Here is a 19559-nt window from a genome sequence, read left to right as displayed (position 1 = left end):
AATTGCCCCCATCAAATTTCCCTATCCTATTGCCCTTATGACTTTGACTTCTATGCTCACCCCCTCAGGTCCCCACTCACCGGATCCCTGTATCCACAGGGGGTAGTTATGCGTGTAAATCCCAATCTCCAAACACTTGTCAGCCAGATCATCCACCTTATTTCACTCCTCTGGTGTGCGGTTGATGCCTCTATAGGTCAGGTGCAGGCAAGCCAGTAGATCCTCAGGGAGATGAAAAAATATATCCCATAGTGCAGTAACTTGTTGTCACCAAAAAAGCTTTGATTCGTTAAAACATTTTAATTACAGACCGTCTCAAAAAGCCATAAAAAATCATCCAAAGCCCACAGATACAATTAGGATGAAAAAATAAAAATAAAAATAAAAGGACAAAAATGAAAAAGTCCTTAGTTGGTTAAAAAATACTTAAAAAATGGCCAGGACCAGAAATATATTAATTAGTTGATAAATTTGTAAATTATCAAATGAATAAATGCAGGGGACAGAGGTAGTTCAATTGAGTATGTCCATTAACCGGTTCCCGTCCAGCACACGCCGATGTATGGCACGGGCAGGCATATTGGCATACAGGTACGTCCAATCTTCAATGCCGCCCTGCCATCACGAGCGCACCGGTCGGGACCCCCGTGAGTCCGGTTGCGGGTCCTGCAGACTCAATCGCCACGGGCATACCCGCGATCGTCTCATGGGGCGGCTGAATGGACAAATGCCGTTGTAATTAAACAGCATTTCCACATTCTGCCTAGCAACTAGTGACGCTGACCTCTGCTCCATGTGATTGGAGCAGAGATCAGTGTTCACTAAATGAAAGCCCAACCCCCCACAGTTAGTAACACACCCCTAGCAACACTTAACCCCTACACTGCCACCCACTGGTTAACCCCTTCACTGCCAGTGTCATTTACACAGGAATCACTGCATTTATATAGCACTGATTGCTGTATAACTGACAATGGTCCCAAAAATGTGTCAAAAATGTCCGATGTGTCCGCCATGATGTCGCAGTCACAATAAAAATTGCTGATCACCGCCATTACTAGTAAAAAAATAATAAAAAATTATGAATAAAAATGCCATAAAACTATCCCTATTTTGTAAACGCTATAACTTTTGCGCAAACCAATCAATAATCGCTTATTGCGATTTTTTTACAAAAAATATGTAGAAGAATACGTATCAGCCTAAACTGAGCAAAAAAAATTTTTTTTTATATATTTTTGGGGATATTTATTATAACAAAAAGTTAAAAATAATGTGATTTTCAAAATTGACGCTCCATTTTTGTTTATAGCGCAATATATAAAAAAATAAATAAAATAAAAACCGCAGGGGTGATCAAATACCACCAAAAGAAAGCTCTATTTGTGGGAAAAAAAGGACATCAATTTTGTTTGGGAGCCAAGTCGCATGACAGTGCAATTTTCAGTTAAAGCGACGCAGTGTCGAATCACAAAAAGTGGTCTGGTCTTTGACCAGCAAAATGGTCCGGTCTGTAAGTGGTTAAGTAAGAGCGCCTTGAACACCCTGGTTTTTCAAAAGAACAATGCCCCCATACACTGAAGCAAAAATTAGGGGAGAAATGTATATTATAAGCTCCGGTTTGTAAACCAGGAAGCAACGGGGAGACAGCATGCGTTCCTCTCCCCGCTGCTTCCTGGTATACAAACCGGAGCTTATAATAGAAATTTCTCCCCTAATTTTTGCTTCAGTGTATGGGGCATTGTTCTTTTGAGAAACCAGGGTGTTCAAGACGTTCTTACTTAATGGACATACTCAATTGAACTACCTCTGTCCCCTGCATTTATTAATTTGATAATTTACAAATTTATCAACTAATTAATATATTTCTGGTCCTGGCCATTTTTAAGTATTTTTTAACCAACTAAGGACTTTTTCATTTTTGTCATTTTTTTTGTATGGTCTTTGCTGTTTTTTTTTAATTTCTGTACTTTTATCTTTATTTTAATTTTTTCATCCTAATTGTATCTGTGGGCTTTGGATGATTTTTATGGCTTTTTGAGACGGTCTGTAATTAAAATGTTTTAACGAATAAAAGCTTTTTTGGTGACAACAAGTTACTGCACTATGGGATATATTTTTCCATCTCCCTGAGGATCTACTGGCTTGCCTGCACCTGACCTATAGAGGCATCAACCGCACACCAGAGGAGTGAAATAAGGTGGATGATCTGGCTGATCTACCCATAAAATAAGGACTGTACAAACTATATATAACCAGATAAGTGGGAAGTGACAGTAAGCTATATAAGCCAATTATTGTCCTATTATTTTATTTTTATTTCAATTTTACTTTTATTGCCTGGTTATGTGTCTATGATGTGATATACCTTATCAATTTAGATTATCCCTACCACATAGTACCCTCATAGATTGACACAGATGTATACAGAAAAAAGGGGGGTGGTTGGACCTTACCCTGTGCCTGTTATTATACACCTAAGAATATAATTTTTTTTTAGGTGGTCTGGACTATATAGTCTGGTCTTTTTCCTGTTCATATTGGGATCTTTCTCCTATTACCCACGGGATATAGGATTAATATAGTAGATAGACCTCAGATCACCTCATGTGATAAGGGTGTACCCTATAATTTATACACTCTTGAGGTAGCGCCAGGGTCCCTATTCTTATTTATATATCAGTTGCAAATTCACTGCCTCCAAGGGGGCTGAGAATTAGGGGGACGGCAGCAACCTATTAGATTAATACCTCAGCGCGGCTTATTTTATCTATATTTCAATCTTCCTCAATGATGGCGCCCCCTCCAGTGTGTTACTACAAAATGAAGTGTGTTCAGAGTCCTCCACCTCCGTGCTGATGAAATGTCCCCTCAGGTATTGCCCCATATACAATATAGGTGTCATGTGCTTGTCCCCCCTCTGGGGGCTTAATGGGCCCGGGGGACTTCCCACAAGATCAGCTGTCACAAGTGTGGGGTCCTTTTAAGGGAACTGGTCCCTCCTGATTGGCTGGATATAGAACTTCAAACAAAACAAAAATGTCCCCAATAGTGAAGTCCGTCCTTCAAAACAATTGTCTCTTTATTGACAATAAATGCACTGACAACCAATAATATGTCAGCATATCCAGAAGCCAATTGGGTAGTAGATAATATCACTCACCAGAACCACTTCATGTTTCAGTTCCAGGCAGGAAATGACATCACCTGGCTCTGCCCGAGGGCTGACTGTCCAATGATTGGTTGATCTGCTGACATATTATCATTACTTGTCAGTGTGTTTAGAGATCCTCATGGATTTTGCTGCATGGAGACGCGTGTGAAGTAGAAATCCCATTATTTCCTATGTGGCCGCTTCCCATCGATGTGCCACAGTTTAGTGTGAAAGGGAATCTATATGGAGCTATTCACACCTCCAATGTGTGCGTTACCACGTACGCTGCAATGTACCCGCAACAGTGTAACGCTACACTAATGCCCCGTACACATGATCGCACATTCTGACAACAAAATCCACTGATTTTTTCTGACGGATGTTGGCTCAAACTTATCTTGCATACACACGGTCACACAATGTTGGTCAGAAATTCCGAATGTCAAGAACGCGGTGAGGTACAAGACGTATGACGAGCCAAGAAAAATGTAGTTCAACAGCCAGTGCGACTCTTCTGCTTGAATCCGAGCATGTGTGGAACTTTGTACATCGGAATTGTGTGCACACGATCAAAATTTCCAACAACGGATTTTGTTGTTGGAAAATTTTAGATCCAGCTCTCAAACTTTGTGTGTCGGAAATTTAGATGGGAAAAGTCCGATGGAGCCCACACACGGTTGGAATTTCCGACAACATGATGATCCGATCGCACATTTTCCGTCAGAAAGTCCGACCGTGTGTACGGAGCATTAGACTATTCAGGTGGGTGACGACTTACCTCCATTTCACAGGGGAGGTCCTACCAATATTCCATCCAAATGTCCCAACATTTCATTTTCTAAGACCCCGCCCACTGATTTTTTCATTGGATGTGTCTACTTCTGCCCCTCCCTGGAAGAACATTTCACCTCTTTCCTGCTTCTCCCTCCAGTATTAGGTGCAGTAATGGGACATTACGGTGCTGTGATGATCTTTCCTTCGTTATCTCCACAAACCGAACTCTGACCTATCTGTATATAACATTGGGTGATCATTATTATGATTATTACATTGATGATGATGATGATGATTATTACAATGATGATGATGATTATTACAATGATGATGATGATGATGATGATGATGATGATGATGATCATGACGATGACGATGATGAGAAGATCTCAAAGTCAGAAGTGAGACGATGTTGTGAGGTCCTCCGGAATGCCGGCTTCTCTGTGAAAAGACGGTAAGATCTGTTATATTGGAGGAAACACACATACTAAGTCTTAGAATGTGAATAGTAAATAGAAGCAAGATGCAAAAAAAATGCACTTTATAGGCACCAATTATAAAAAGTGACATAATTGTTTATTAAACACATAATAATACAAAAGAACATATTTGAAAACTTTTTTGCAATAAAAGCAAAACTGACATCTCTCTTGGACAAAAAATGAATGACATTAAACATCATTGTAATCCTGCAAACATGATGTAGTATGCAAAAAAAAAGCGCTCTACATGTTTCACAATTGAAAGCTTCTTCGGGAGCTTATTAATTGTTCTTGGAAATCATATGGTAAAGTACGTCTCAGTAGGACCCAGGTCCTGATAACATGTTAGGCACAGTAATAAACTGAGATAATATAACCAGTCAGCAACAAAGCCTGACACTATTAGTAGTCAGCACACAAATGTAGAACCAGATTGTCAGTTCAGCAAACAAACATAATTGCATGCTAGCACACCTGACAGGCCTCCCACAACACAAGTGTGAAGCAGCTCATAAGCAGGCGGCATGGTAAAAGTAGCATAGATTCATCTTTAGCAGCTGAGTGTTGAAATAAGCCTGATAGAGAAGTAGAAGAAACAAACTCTCACCAGAGAAGGATGCCAACAAAAATGTGAATAATAAAATGTAGACCACATTGGATGGGGATGAGATGATGGGGATGAGATGATGGGGATGAGATGATGGGGGTGAGATGATGGGGATGAGATGATGGAGTGAGATGATGGAGGTGAGATGATGGAGGTGAGATGATGGGGATAAGATGATGGTGATGAGATGATGGAGGGGAGATGATGGGGATGAGATGATGGAGTGAGATGATGGAGGTGAGATGATGGAGGTGAGATGATAGGGATGAGATGATGGGGATGAGATAATGGGGGTGAGATGATGGAGGTGAGATGATGGAGGTGAGATGATGGGGGTGAGATGATGGGGATGAGATGATGGAGTGAGATGATGGGGATGAGATGGTGGTGAGATGATGGAGGTGAGATGATGTAGATGAGATGATGGAGGCGAGATGATGGAGATGAGATGGTGGGGATGAGATGATGGAGGTGAGATGATGGGGATAAGATGATGGTGATGAGATGATGGAGGTGAGATGATATGATGGAGATGAGATGATGGAGGTGAGATGATGGTGATGAGATGATGGAGGTGAGATGATGGTGATGAGATGATGGAGATGAGATGATGGCGGTGAGATGATGGAGGTGAGATGAAGGGTATGAGATGATGGAGATGAGATGATGGGGATGAGATGATGAGATGATGGAGATGAGATGATGGGGATGAGATGATGGCGATGAGATGATGGCGATGAGATGATGCAGATGAGATGATGGGGATGAGATGATGAGGATGAGATGATGGGGATGAGATGATGGGGGTGAGATGATGGAGATGAGATGATGGAGATGGGACATTGTTGGGAGGTCTTCTGACTCCCGGGCTGCTCTGTAATGAAAATGGAAGGACGGGTGACAAACATTCTATACAATTTCTGTAGAGCCCATTGGAGGTCTCTGTAGTTATACAGATAATGAGAGAGATGATTGAGATTTCCTGTGCCAGTCACAGATTTCCCAGATGATGGAGAATTTATTCCTCATCCCAAGTTTTATCATTACAGATGGGGGATGGGAAAAACAGATCCACCAATAATAATATTAGTCCGGTCCTACAATCTTCCACAAGGTTTTACCTTTACAGAAAAAATAACCCATCCCCCGAGGTCCATCCAATGTGTCAGTATAAATGAGCCAATCAGATGTGTGTTCTCAGCCTGTACACATGACAGCCCAGCACACTCGGCATACAGTCTGATATCCCAATGGTTGGATGGAGATGAGTGTGTGGCCCCTGCCATGGTGAGGGCCCCTCACTTTTCCATCATTTCTTACAGAGCTCAGTATGAACCCCTCCCCCCTTCCATCATCACAGCGACATTTCTTCCTCTAACACTCTCATTTTATTCTTCTATGAAGGGGTGAAGGAAGAGGCTGGAAAGTATCTATAGACAGAAGAAGATAAGAAGATGGTGTGTGGGAGCCCCTCCCCCTCTCAGGTAATACACGGATCCTGATATGAAGAGAATGTCCAGAATGGATGATATCGGAGTAAAGTCACATCAACTCTCAGCTTTTATTTTCTCTTTCTGATCCTTAAATATAGAATTCCAGTAAGGCCGCGTACACACGCGGGGACTGTTCGGCCAACTTTGTCCGTCAAACAGTTTCGGCAAACAGTCCGCTCAAAATTAGCATGGACGGACATGGCCACACACGACGGACAAACAGTTTGCTGAAACCGTGCGCGATGACGTGAACGGCACGTACGACGGGACGAAAAATACGACGTCCTATACACTGCATTATAACTTTCGGCGTGTAAAGCCTTTCTGAGCATGCGCGGAACTTAGTTTGTCGAACAAGCCTACACACGAGGGAACTGTTCGCTGAAACAAGGTTTCAGCGGACAGTTTTTCGGAAATTCCGAAAAACCTTGTTCAGCGGACTGTTCGCTGAAACTGTCCGCTGAACGCCCACACACGGGCGGACTGTCCGCCGAAACACTGTTCAGCGGACAAAGTTGGCCGAACAGTCCCCGCGTGTGTACGCGGCCTAATAGTAATCTTTGTCTTCTTTCCCTCTTCTAAATGGCATCATTTCTGTTCAGTATTGTGTGTGACCTGTACCCCCTTCACAGCACTGATCTGATAGGGGCACCTGTGCATGCGCGCTCCCATCTATTGTACTACAAGCCTGCGGTGACACACTGGCTGCACCGCCCATCAGATCACCGCTACAGCTCCACCTCCATTGTCATTTGATTGGAGCCCCGCCTCTGCCCCACCTACTCTCTATGAGTGACAGCGGTTCCTGCACTTTCAGAGCTGCATGTGGATTGGCTCCTGGATGATGTTCTGTGACAACGGCACAAGGACCAAACATTACAACAAACTTTATTCATACAAGACACTGTCCTGTTGTGTCAAAGTTTACTGACAATACATTTTACTGACCCAATTTTCATTGGAAAAAATTGTTTATTTTAACCATCACTCCCAATCATTGTGTGTCACCCCCCAGGAAGATTCTGTGTCACCCCCTCCTAGTTCATTGTGTGTTACCCCTACCAGGGCATTGTGTGTCACCCATCCCACTGCAGAGTATTATGTGTAGTCACTAGTGATGGGCTGAACATCCTCTTGTTTGGTTCATGGCAGAACTTTCAAACATCACAAAAGTTTGGACCTGAATGGCAAACCCCATTGTAGTTTATGGGACCCGAACTGCAAAAATCAAAAGTCCCTATTTTGAAGGCTTATATGCAATTAATTGGCCATAAAAAGGGTAAGGGGCCGGGTACTGCCCTGGGGGACATCAATGAAAAACATTTGTTAAAAACAATCTTCTTTAACCACTTCCTCACCACCACACGCCCATATAAGTCCTCACTTTGAAGAGGGATATCATTGTTATGCAGCAGCTAGCTGAATGGGATGGAAATTCAGTCGTACAAATCTGAATGTCTGTATTTGCATGGCCCTGACATTGCATGTGATTTGCACAGATGTCACACAGGGCACTGAGCGCAGCACTGTGTAAACCCGGCCCAAATCACAGAGCACACAATCATTCTGTATATTACAATGAGCTGTGTATGTAGGAGCCAGCAGCATGACTCCTGAATCTATGAATGACTCCATCTAGAGAGCTCACAATGAGTCTCTATGGAATCACAAGCAAATAATAACTGAATATCAGATGCAACTTCCCAGTTAAAAAAGTTTAAAAAATCTTTTTTTTAAATTTGAACTTAAAACCGGAGCAGATAATAATGTTTTTCAATGTTCAGGTCAGGATCCATTTAACCTTTATTTTTTTCATGTTTTTGGTGTGCAGAACGAGGTATAATTTGTATTTTTGGTTATGTTAATATTTTTTTATAATTCAAGGTATCTGTTTTTTAATTTTTTGCTGTACTGCAGAGTTTATAGAATAGTTCTTGCAGCAAAATAAAGTTACTTAACATTGAATATGCTGACTGTACTGACTGAGAGTATCACAGGACTGAAGTTATGATCCTTAACCACTACAATACAGGGCACTTTCACCCCCTTCCTTCCCAGCCCAATTTTCAGCTTTCAGCGCTCTAGCGCTTTCAGTGACAATTGCGCGGTCATGCTACACTGTACCCAAATGAAATTGTTATCATTTTGTTCGCACAAATAGAGCTTTATTTTGGTGTTATTTATTCACGACTCCGTTTTTTTTTTTTTGCGATATAAGCGCAAAAATAGCGGAAATTTGGAAAAAAAACAATATTTTCTTTTTTCTATTTGAAAAGAAATCCAATAAAATCTAATTTTGTCATAAATTTAAGCCAAAATGTATTCTGCTACATGTTTTTTGTAAAAAAAAATTCCGTTAAGTGTATAATAATTGGTTTGTGTGATCACGGACATATGTACGCAAATGATCATGTACATATGTGTGCAGGTGATCACGTACATATGTGTGCAGATAATCATTGGGACATGTGATTTTAGTGGGACATATGTGGGGGACATGTTTTTATTATTAGGGACAAGTGTTTTTATTATTTGGGGACATGTATGTTTTGGGGACATGTGTGTTTTGGGGACATATGTGGGGACTGTGTTTGTACTGTGTGGTGTGTTGTGTGTTTACACTACACTGATGATCAGTGAGTAAAAAGCTGTAAAAAGCAGCCCATACTCACTGATCATCAGCCGGCTGCAGCGTTCTGCTCTCCTCTCCTCAGCGGTGACTTCCGTGTGAGGAGAGGAGAGCCGATTGCCTAGCAACCGGCTGTTTGTTTACATCACATGACGGCCGTGATTGGACACGGCCGTCATGTGATCAGGAGGGCCAATCACAGAGCCCTCCTGCCGATCTGAGATGTGCCGTGTCCGGGTGACACGAGCACATCGGGATCGCGCCGCTGCGCGAGCGCGCGCGCGCGCGATCCCGCTACTCCTGAAGGACGTTCCTGAACGGCCTATCAGGAGTAGACGGCTCCCACCCGGCCGTATATATGCATTGGCCGGGTGGGAAGTGGTTAATCTTAGCTTGGAGGAAATGAGTCGTGAGTCCATTCAGTGATTCAAATCATTTCACTGAACTGATCCAAATGATTCAAATCACTAAAATGAATCCCTCTGCCCAAGTCTAAATCCCACAGAGGCAATACCTGGGTGGATATTTATATTCCTTCTTGGTCCCCGTTCTTAAGCAACTTCAGGGTCACATCACTTCCAGTTTCAGACGTCCGCCCACTTGGAATGCACAGCGCCAATGATGCACTTCCGCTTTGCGTAATTTCCGGAGCTCAGCCAGCCCCGATCCTCTCCCCGGTCATTGGCACAGCCCTGCCTCCCCCTTGCTGATAGAGATCAGCTGGAAGCAATTTAGCCGCCACCCACATTCCATCTGGGATACCTGGAAGATGGATTCGGAGGAGGTACACACCACGGCTGTGACGTGAGACTCATCTGGCATGTCAATGGTAAGATGAGCCCTCTCCCGTCCCTCCGGATCCTACAGAATCCACTTGGATCCTTTATCCAGGTGATGTGAGTAGCCTCAGGGATCCCCCCTTCCTCCTCCCCTCGTAATTACCACAGACTTCCCTACATATATATTTATACACCATAACTCATGAAGGTCTCCATTCAGCGGTCCAATTACATGTGGAAACACTGGAAGGAGACTTACACACACAGGGAACCAGGTGAGAACCCCCATGCTGGGACAAATTGTACTATGACATCACTATTTGATCTAATAGACCCCCATTTTATGCAATTACTGTTCGGTAGGTCCTTCTATGGTTTTCCCTTATAATGTCATCCATTGGGATTAAGAGTGAAAAACAAGGGTGGCTTGGCTTATACCCACAGTCATTAAACCTATCTTCTTTTACAAATATATACATATATATTTTTGAACTTCTCAGATCATACACTGGCTTCCCTGTTAGTGTGAGGTAAGACCCTACAATATTCACAAGTTCCTTCACTTTTTTGCTTTCACTTTTATTTTTTTGCCATACTAACATTAATCGTATGACCACCATTACATAGAAGTCTGTTTCTCTTCCCCGGTGAGGATGCAGAGGTCATCCCCACGGGCACATCAGGCTCCCTCCCCATTGGACTAACTGCAGTATTGACATTACTCAGGTGATATAACAATATACTAATATAACCTTGCACCACAGGATTTAATTGATCTATTTGTCCCTCTGCTCCTTTCTTGGTACTGACACATTGTTTGAAATCCAAAGTAATCTATGCAAAAATATACAATCTAATATATCCTATATAACAATTGCATACATGTATTAGCTTGCCTATCCCTATAAATTAGCTAGTCTATAAGAGTCTGATAAGCACAATAATATAACAAACACATCTGCTTAGTAAGCAATGTTACATTTATTTCCCAAGAAAATAAGAATATACTAAACAGCAGAATTAGGAAACTAACATATAAGTATTAAAATATTTTACAATATTACAAAGCTTACAATCAGAACACAATACAAGAATATACTTATCACATCCTCTAGAAAAGACTCTTTAGCTGGTCTTCAGATGTTGAAAGAGAGAGCTCTCAGTTTGAAACAGCCCTTTTTACAATCACACCTCTTCCAAACCCCTCCCATTGCCAGCCCAATTCCATTTTGGACAAATCAGAATATCACTGGGGCGTTCCTCAACAGGTTATATTACTAACCGTCCTGGGATATTGTCCACTAGGGGGCAGTGTTTGTATATGAATCACCACTGTCTGACCTGAGTCAAATCTTCATAGATATCTGTGTCTTTGATCTTCTGTATCTCAACTCATCAATTATCTCTGCCAGTCATGCTCTTTTTGAAGCTCACTTGCAGAGCAGTTAATCAGGAATTCTCATAGACAGATCAGAGTCAGAATTGTCATGCAGAATTAGAGGCTTAATTGCCTGTAAACTCAACTTGGGGGGGGGGGGGGGCATCCTGTCCTCCAGGGAGTGAGAATATCTTCATCCTTTCAAAAACCATGGAAGCCTGGCAGATTTTGGGAATAAAAACAGATATGTATAAAATCCAGAAATATGACATTGGACCATGTCTACTTCCAACAACATCAAATAAATAAATGGAATTCAACTTTAATCTGTTCTATATTGTACTGTAATGTCATTTAACTGCTTAAGCCCCGGACCATTTGGCTGGCCAAAGACCAGAGCACTTTTTTGCGATTTGGCACTGTGTTGCTTTAATCAACAATTGCGCTGTCGTGCGATGTGGCTCCTAAACAAAATTGACGTCCTTTTTTCCCCATAAATAGAGCTTTCGTTTGGTGGTATTTGATCACCTTATAGTGTCTACAAACTAGGGGATAGTTTATGGCATTTTTAATAATAATTGTTTTTTTTTTACTAGTAATGATGATGATCAGCAATTTTTATTGTGACTGCGACATTATGGCGGACACATCGGACACTTTTGACACATTTTTTGGGACCATTGGCATTAATACAGCGACCAGTGCGATTAAAATTAACACTAGGGGGCAGTGAAGGGGTTAATGTGTGTCCTAGTTTGTGTTCTAACTGAAGGGGGATTGGACTGTGCAGGGAAACTAACAGATCGCTGTTCATACTCTGTATGAACAGACAATCTGTCAGTTTCTCCCCTCAGAGAACCGAAAACTGTGTGTTTACACACACCGTTCTGGGTTCTCCGTGTGCCCCCGAGCGATCGCGGGAGCCCAGTGGTGATCGAGACTGACGGGAACTCGCATCGGCTCGAGGAGAGAGCGGGGGGCCCCCTAGTGGCCGTTTATGTTACTAACGTAACATAACAGGGATTTGTGCAGCCGAGCCATGTTGCCGCAGTACAGCTGTGGCGGCTGGTTGGCAAGTGGTTAAGTAATTATGAATGTTTTATACATTTCTTAAATTTTCTGCTTCTATATTGATTAAAATATTTATCTATATTTATTTATAACCTTGTTAATATTTTATTCATAGGCTATTATAATATTTGTTACAATGTACATACAAAATCCCACTCCACCTTACCTTTGTTATTGATTTTTGCATGTATAGAACCTGCTGCAGCAAAACTGACATTTATAAACAAAAAAAATCACATTTAAATTGTTCTTTCCTGCAAGCTTTCTTTCATGGGTGTCCGCAGGTAGGGGCAAGGGGGGTCAAGTGCCCCCCTTGGAATTGATGATCAGATCTTAAATTCAGCACAGTTGCGTCACTATGGCTTCCTGCCCGCTCCTTTGCTTCCCTATTGGCCATAACTGTACATGTTTGCAAAGATTGGCAGCCCCATTTTCCACAGGGAGGAGGCTACAGCTCGATCAAGAGAGATTGATAGACTGCAGCCTGAAAAAAAGCTGAGGGAGAGAGTGCTACAGGACAAAGAATGAGGAGTGTGTAGGAAGCCAGAGAGACCAAGGTACAGACATGCTACACTACTGACCAGAGTCGCCCCCGGGGGACCCAGAGTGATCGATCATCCAGCCAGAAGGATTACTGCTGTAGTTTAGCTGGGTCTGGTAAGAGGGCCTGTTGGTCAATATACGTTACTTATCCTAGGGACTGTACTAAGTCTGCAGTCTCTGACCATGATAATGTGATAATGACATTGTTGGAAAGGGGCGGTAAATGCATGACCCTAAAATGATGCCCCCCCTGAAAAAAGTTCTGAGGACTCCCATGCTTTCTTTATTTTATAAATAATGGCTGGGGGGCCGGTCTGTATGATGAGGCCACAATGTAGTGCACTGGGAACAAGAAAAAATGTAAAGTAAAATGGAATGATATACACATCACATTCACATATATATGTATTGATGAAACATTTCATGGAATGTATACAATGTAATATCTCCGTGTAATTGTACAATTATCTCTTGTAGATGGACAGAGATTCGTCTGGTGATTGTGTCCCGGTGTTGGGTCTGCTGGACCTCTTCCATGTATAGAGGATCTCCTCACCGACACCTCGGATTTCTCTGCAACCCTCTAAAGGAAAGTCTTCTACTCTTCATGGATATAATGGTCGCCTCCCATTGTGAATTACCTCTTCTCCCCTCTGTAGGATTCCACACTTTCCAATATTATCAATACTTACTGTGATGATGATGAGAATCCGACTCATTATTAGGACTCATTTTATGGTGGGAAAAAAGTTTCTGATTGATAAAAGCTGACTGGAACAATCACTAATACAGAGAAAGAGATTGCATCTTCCTCTTACTGCTGTCCTACTCTCCATCCTCCATACTGCTCTCCATCCTCCATACTTCTCTCCATCCTCCATACTGCTCTCCATCCTACACATTCCTCTGCATCCTCCTCTCCATCCTCCATACTACACTCCATCCTCCATAATACTCTCCATCCTCCACACTGCTCTCCATCCTCCACACTGCTCTCCATTCTCCATACTGCTCTCCATCCTCCATACTGCTTTCCATCCTCCTCTCCATCCTCCATACTCCTCTCCATCCACCATACTCCTCCTCTCCATCCTCCATACTACACTCCATCCTCCATACTCCTCTCCATCCTCCATACTCCTCTCCATCCTCCTCTCCATCCTCCATACTCCTCTCCAACCTCCATACTCCTCCCCATCCTCCATACTACTCTCCATCCTCCTCTTCATCCACCATACTGCTCTCCATCCTCCATACTCCTCCCCATCCTCCATACTGTTCTCCATCCTCCATACTGCTCTCCATCCTCCTCTCCATCCTCCATACTACTCTCTATACTCCTCTCCATCCTCCATACTCCTCTTCCTGCACTCTCCTATTATTGCATTTTCTCTGTTTTTCCTACATTCTCTCCTCTCCTTGGATGTAATAAAGTGATGCGGCTCTATCTAACATATATGGCATTCCCGGCTCCCAGTGTCTCTCTCTGCAATGTCTTTCTCCATGTTGCTGACATTATCTTGTATAAGAACAGAACCCGATCCATCAGCAATCCCAAGGAGAGACAGACATCTCATAGCCGGCTCTCTGCTGCCTTATATCAGAGTTTTTCTTCCACAACCAGAACTTTATCTCCCTGAATGACAAGCTTAGCCAAGTCATCCCATTTCTAGAAGTTCATCTTTACTTCTGCCAACTCCCCCATCTCTGCTCTGCATGACTCTCTGCCAACACGGCTCCTAAGATTTCATTGTGCCGAGTCCGTTCAGCCGCTTCGCCTTTCACTGACAACTTGCTGCAAATGTTATTATATCATCTAAATGGATTTATCCACCGATTGTTCTGATTACATTTCATGTCTGATATATTGTATATGAGGATCATGTATTATTCCCCGAAGGATTTCATGTCATGGATCATCACCCAAAGGGATGCGATTATTCCGATTGATTATTGGGCTACCAATATTATTACCTAATTATTGGAAGGTGTTATTCTCTATAGATTTACCTCATTGAGGTTTCTTACTCATCAATAAAGTTTTGTATATTTTATTAACATTATTCTGTGATTCTGTGATTATTACCAACTTCTTCTTAGCTTGTTCTCCACAGCCGATACCCTCTCACCTCTCCCTTCCCCCTCTCACCTCTCCCTTCCCCCTCCTCCCTTCTCCCTCTCACCTCTCCCTTCTCACTTCCCCCTCTCGCCTCCCCCTCTCTCACCTCTCCCTTCCCCCTCTCTCCCTCTCTCTCATCTCTCTCTGCGCTCTCCCGTCCCCCTCTCTGCATTCTTTCCTTTCCTTGCACTCTCACTGCCCTCTCTCTATATTTACCACATAATATGTTCCTTCCATACACTGTAAATATGCATGTATTTTATGGTACACATTTTATGTCATGTTTCCTGTATATTAGCCCCACATTAGATGCACAGAATGCAGGGGTTGCAGATGGAGCATTGAGGACACCTAGTGGTAGGTGAAGAAATTACAACCCAGTCCAATCACAACTTGCTATGGCTAGGAAGAAGGTAGGTGCAGGCAGGAGAAGCAGGAATCTCCTGAGGTCTCCGGTGAAGCACATTTCCCTTCTATGGAAATATGAGTCTGTCAGAGCTGCAGGCAATGCTATAGGTAGGAATAGGGAAGAAATGTCTGTGCTGTGTGCAGTTCGAATAAGAGACTGACGGATATCATACACAAGGTGGAGGGGGTGTGATCTCCTCAGGTGGAGGCAGAAGTATGTGTTGCCCCCCCCCCCCAAATCAGCTCATGTGTTCCCAGTGCTAATCCACCATCATACAAAGACATTGTAGACAGTTGTGCTCCTCCAATCTTGTGGTTGGTGAAGACAATTTTCTATTCCCCCATGACGGTCCACCTGAGATTTCCACCTGTACACATTGTCAGAACACGGCCAAACTGTATCCCAAAATTCATATTTTTTTATTATAAAAATACAAAGAGAAAAGGCAACCCTTCTGGACACTCCCACAAAACTAAGGCATACTGGGAGTAGGAGGGGCTATACTGGGCCCACAATTTTTGTTTGCCAGTGTCCCATTCTTCCTGTAGGAGGCAGTATAACCAGACATTCTCTGAATTCCTGGGCCCCTCAAAGAAGAAGAAATAAATGCAGATTTTGTTTTCCTTGACAGAGAGATTTCAATGGTAACACAGAAGGGTCATCAGAACACCTGGGGCCCCTGGAGAGATGCAGCACACCAGCCAGGGGCCCACCTAGAGCCAATGATTCCACCTGCTGCTAATGGGTCACTGAATGAGGACTTGTTACAAAGGGGAATCTATGATGCCAGCTGGATCAATATTTCCCAGATGGGTTCCTATCAGATCACTGGGATCTAGTAATTGGTGGACAGGAGACTTGAAAATCTGGGCTCTCTTCTTGCACTCCATCCATGAACAGGTCCTCTTATCTTCACTATTCATCAGCAAGGCCACTGTCTGTCCTTGTTATACATAAAGAACATATGTATCTGCATAGGAAATACAGCCATGGAAATATGGAACAGCAAAGCACATTAATAATGTGCAAGTCACACCCAACAGCAATAATATAAATCTGAATTCTGATTCCATTGCAGGGTCCAGAGTGGAAGGCCAGCCTCCATCTTTGTCCATCCACAAATCACTGTGAGATGTGATGACAATGTGTGTGGCTCCTCATGTACTGATTGGCTGGATATGAATTGGGCCCCCAATATGGTGGCACTACACCCAGCTGATGGGGTTATAGGGAAGAGTCGTGTTCAGGGACATCCCGATAACCCTATCTGTAGCATCCCAATATACACATATGTTCTCTTGTGTGATGTCCACATCTGTCACATGACCTCTGCTGGAAGGCAACATGGTTTAATATCATATTACTGGAGTTTCTCTTTCTTGTTGATGCATTCCAGTCACCTGGTAACAAGCTGCACATGAAAGCTTTGTAGAACAAAAGCTTGGCTCCTGACCAACTGGTGTGATGGAAATCCTTGATTAGCATTCTACAAGCAAGCTTTAAAGAGAGATGATTGATCTTCTGTAGCAAGACATTCATGAATGGGCCAGCTAAGATTGAAGATGGTCCAGGTCACATAGCAATGATCCATGGACAAATACTGCCTCTAGAGGCCAATACAGCAGGACGGACAGAAATATAATACATTGAAAGGGCTGCCTCTTGGCAATATCTCATTGGACAGGAGGCTAGTGGGGTGTGGTTATGAGTGGGTTTGAATGCAGTGTAAAAGTGCACACAGAAGGGAAGTTGTCCCTTTTTTCCACTCTTGGCTCTTGTCTGATGGTTCTCTGAGCCTCATGCCTCTTTCTGTTACCATTTTGAGCCCAGCTGACGAGACAATATCTAGAGGACAACATTGCGATAAGTATATTTGATGTTCTTTTGTTATAATCTATATAATATTTTCCTTTAGTGTTTTCATGTTAACAATTTCCTATTTCCTTGGGAATTAAATAAGGCATTGCTTTACTAATCAGTGTGTTTGTTTTCATAGCTAACCTTATATCATTGTGCTTATCAACAGTATCATTATCAGAGTTTTAATAGACTAGCTAACACATATATGCAATAAATAGAGGGAATCCATAACCACCCTTGGATAATATCTGTAATACTGAAATAAATGCTAAACTAAATAAATAACTTTTTTCATGTATACCACCCTGAAGAAGAATTTGTTATAGCTTATGAAATTCAAAACGCGTTGGGATATTATTTTCTTCACCACCCTGTGTGCTGACTGTTCCAATAGTTATCTGCCATGTAAACTGCATCAGATTTTTAACCTTTTATATGTACCGTATATACTCGAGTATAAGCCGAGATTTTCAGCCTCTTTTTTGAGGCTGAAAGTGCCCCCCTCGGCTTATACTCGAGTCATCGCTGTCTGCCTGCTCGATCAGCGTGTCGAGCAGACAGACAGCGGCTATTCTATAATTCAAAAGCCGCGCCTCCGGCTCCGCCTTCGCCTGTGATAGGCGGAACACTGAATTTCCCAGCAGCCTGTGTTCCGCCTATCACGGACATCGTCTCATCCTCGTACTACGGACGAGGATGAAAGGATGTCCGTGATAGGCGGAACACAGACTGCTGGGAAATTGTGTTCCGCCTATCACAGACAGGGAGGCGCGGCATTTGAACAGGGGAATGGGCGCCGACGAAGAGCGGTGATCCTGGGACGGGACCGGACGGAGGCTCGGCTCGGGACGGGACGGGACGGGACCGGACGGAGTCTCGGGACGGGACGGGACCGGACGGAGGCTCGGGACGGGACGGGACCGGACGGAGGCTCGGCTCGGGACGGGACGGGACCGGACAGAGGCTCGGGACACAGGTAGGCTGGACACACAAGGCCACACACACACACACACACACACACACACACACACACACACACAGGGATGGATGGATGGATGGACACACACACAGGGATGGATGGATGGACACACACACACACAGGGATGGATGGATGGATGGACACACACACAGGGATGGATGGATGGATGGACACACACACACACAGGGATGGATGGACACACACACACACACAGGGATGGATGGATGGATGGACACACACACAGGGATGGACAGGCATATCTCACCCTCGGCTTATACACGAGTCAATAGGTTTCCCAGTTTTTTGGGGGTAAATTGGGGGCCTCGGCTTATACTCGGGTCGGCCTATACTCGAGTATATACGGTAACTGTTTTTAACTTGTTCCAATTAACCACTTCAGCCCCGGACCAATTAACAGCCTAAGGACCAGAGGTCTTTTTACAATTTCGCACTGCACTGCTTTAACTGGTAATTGCGCAGTCATGCAATGTTGTACCCAAACGAAATTTGCGTCCTTTTCTTCCCATAAATAGAGCTTTCTTTTGATGGTATTTGATTGCCTCTGCTATTTTTATTTTTTGCGATATAAATGGAAAAGGACCAAAAATTTTGAGAAAAAATTATATTTTCTACTTTTTGTTATAAGAAAAATCGAATAAACTAAATTTTAGTCATACATTTAGGGCAAAATGTATTCAGCCACATGTCTTTAGTAAAAAAATGTCAATAAGCGTATATTTATTGGTTTGCGCAAAAGTCATAGCGTCTACAAACTAGAGTACATTTTCTGGAATTTACACAGCTTTTAATTTACGACTGCCTATCTCATTTCTTGAGGTGCTAAAATGGCAGGTCAGTACAAACCCCCCCCCAAATTACCCCATTTTGGAAAGTAGACACCCCAAGGAAGTTGTGGAGAGGCATGTTGAATATTTTTTTTGTCCCAAGTGATTGAATAATGACACAAAAAAAAAAAAGTTTCCAAAAAGTTATCACTAAATGATATATTGCTCACACATGCCATAGTTATATGTGGAATTGCACCCCAAAATATATTCTGCTGCTTCTCCTGAGTACGGGGATACCACATATGTGGGACTTTTTGGGAGTCTAGCCGCGTACGGCACCCCGAAAACCAATCACTGCCTTCAGGATTTCTAAGGGTGCAAATTTTCGATTTCACTCCTCACTACCTATCACATCGGGGGGGTTTGTGTGCCTGTGTGTACCTACATGTCAGTGTAGTGTTGGTGCACACTTACTTTCTGTCTTCTCCTCGTAG

The 19559-nt window shown here is 43.0% G+C and overlaps 1 protein-coding gene across 2 annotated transcripts in view; it reads left to right on the top strand.

Annotated features, from left to right (window-relative positions):
* LOC143961988 (NACHT, LRR and PYD domains-containing protein 3-like) overlaps window positions 1–14973 on the top strand; it is a 174766-nt gene extending 159793 nt beyond the window's left edge. For both annotated transcript variants that reach the window (XM_077471331.1, XM_077471332.1), the window contains exons 8-10: window positions 4086–4382; window positions 6422–6501; window positions 13388–14973. In XM_077471331.1, coding sequence (XP_077327457.1) covers window positions 4086–4382; window positions 6422–6467 — 343 coding nt within the window. In that variant the 3' untranslated portion in view covers window positions 6468–6501; window positions 13388–14973. The remainder of the gene's footprint in view (window positions 1–4085; window positions 4383–6421; window positions 6502–13387) is intronic.
* Window positions 14974–19559: the final 4586 nt, after the last annotated feature.

The sequence above is a fragment of the Lithobates pipiens genome, unplaced genomic scaffold (genome assembly GCF_037356315.1).
Source record: "Lithobates pipiens isolate NorthernLeopardFrog02 unplaced genomic scaffold, aLitPip1_a1.2 Scaffold_8, whole genome shotgun sequence".
Taxonomy (NCBI): domain Eukaryota; kingdom Metazoa; phylum Chordata; class Amphibia; order Anura; family Ranidae; genus Lithobates; species Lithobates pipiens.
This window is presented reverse-complemented; position numbering and strand designations above follow the sequence as displayed.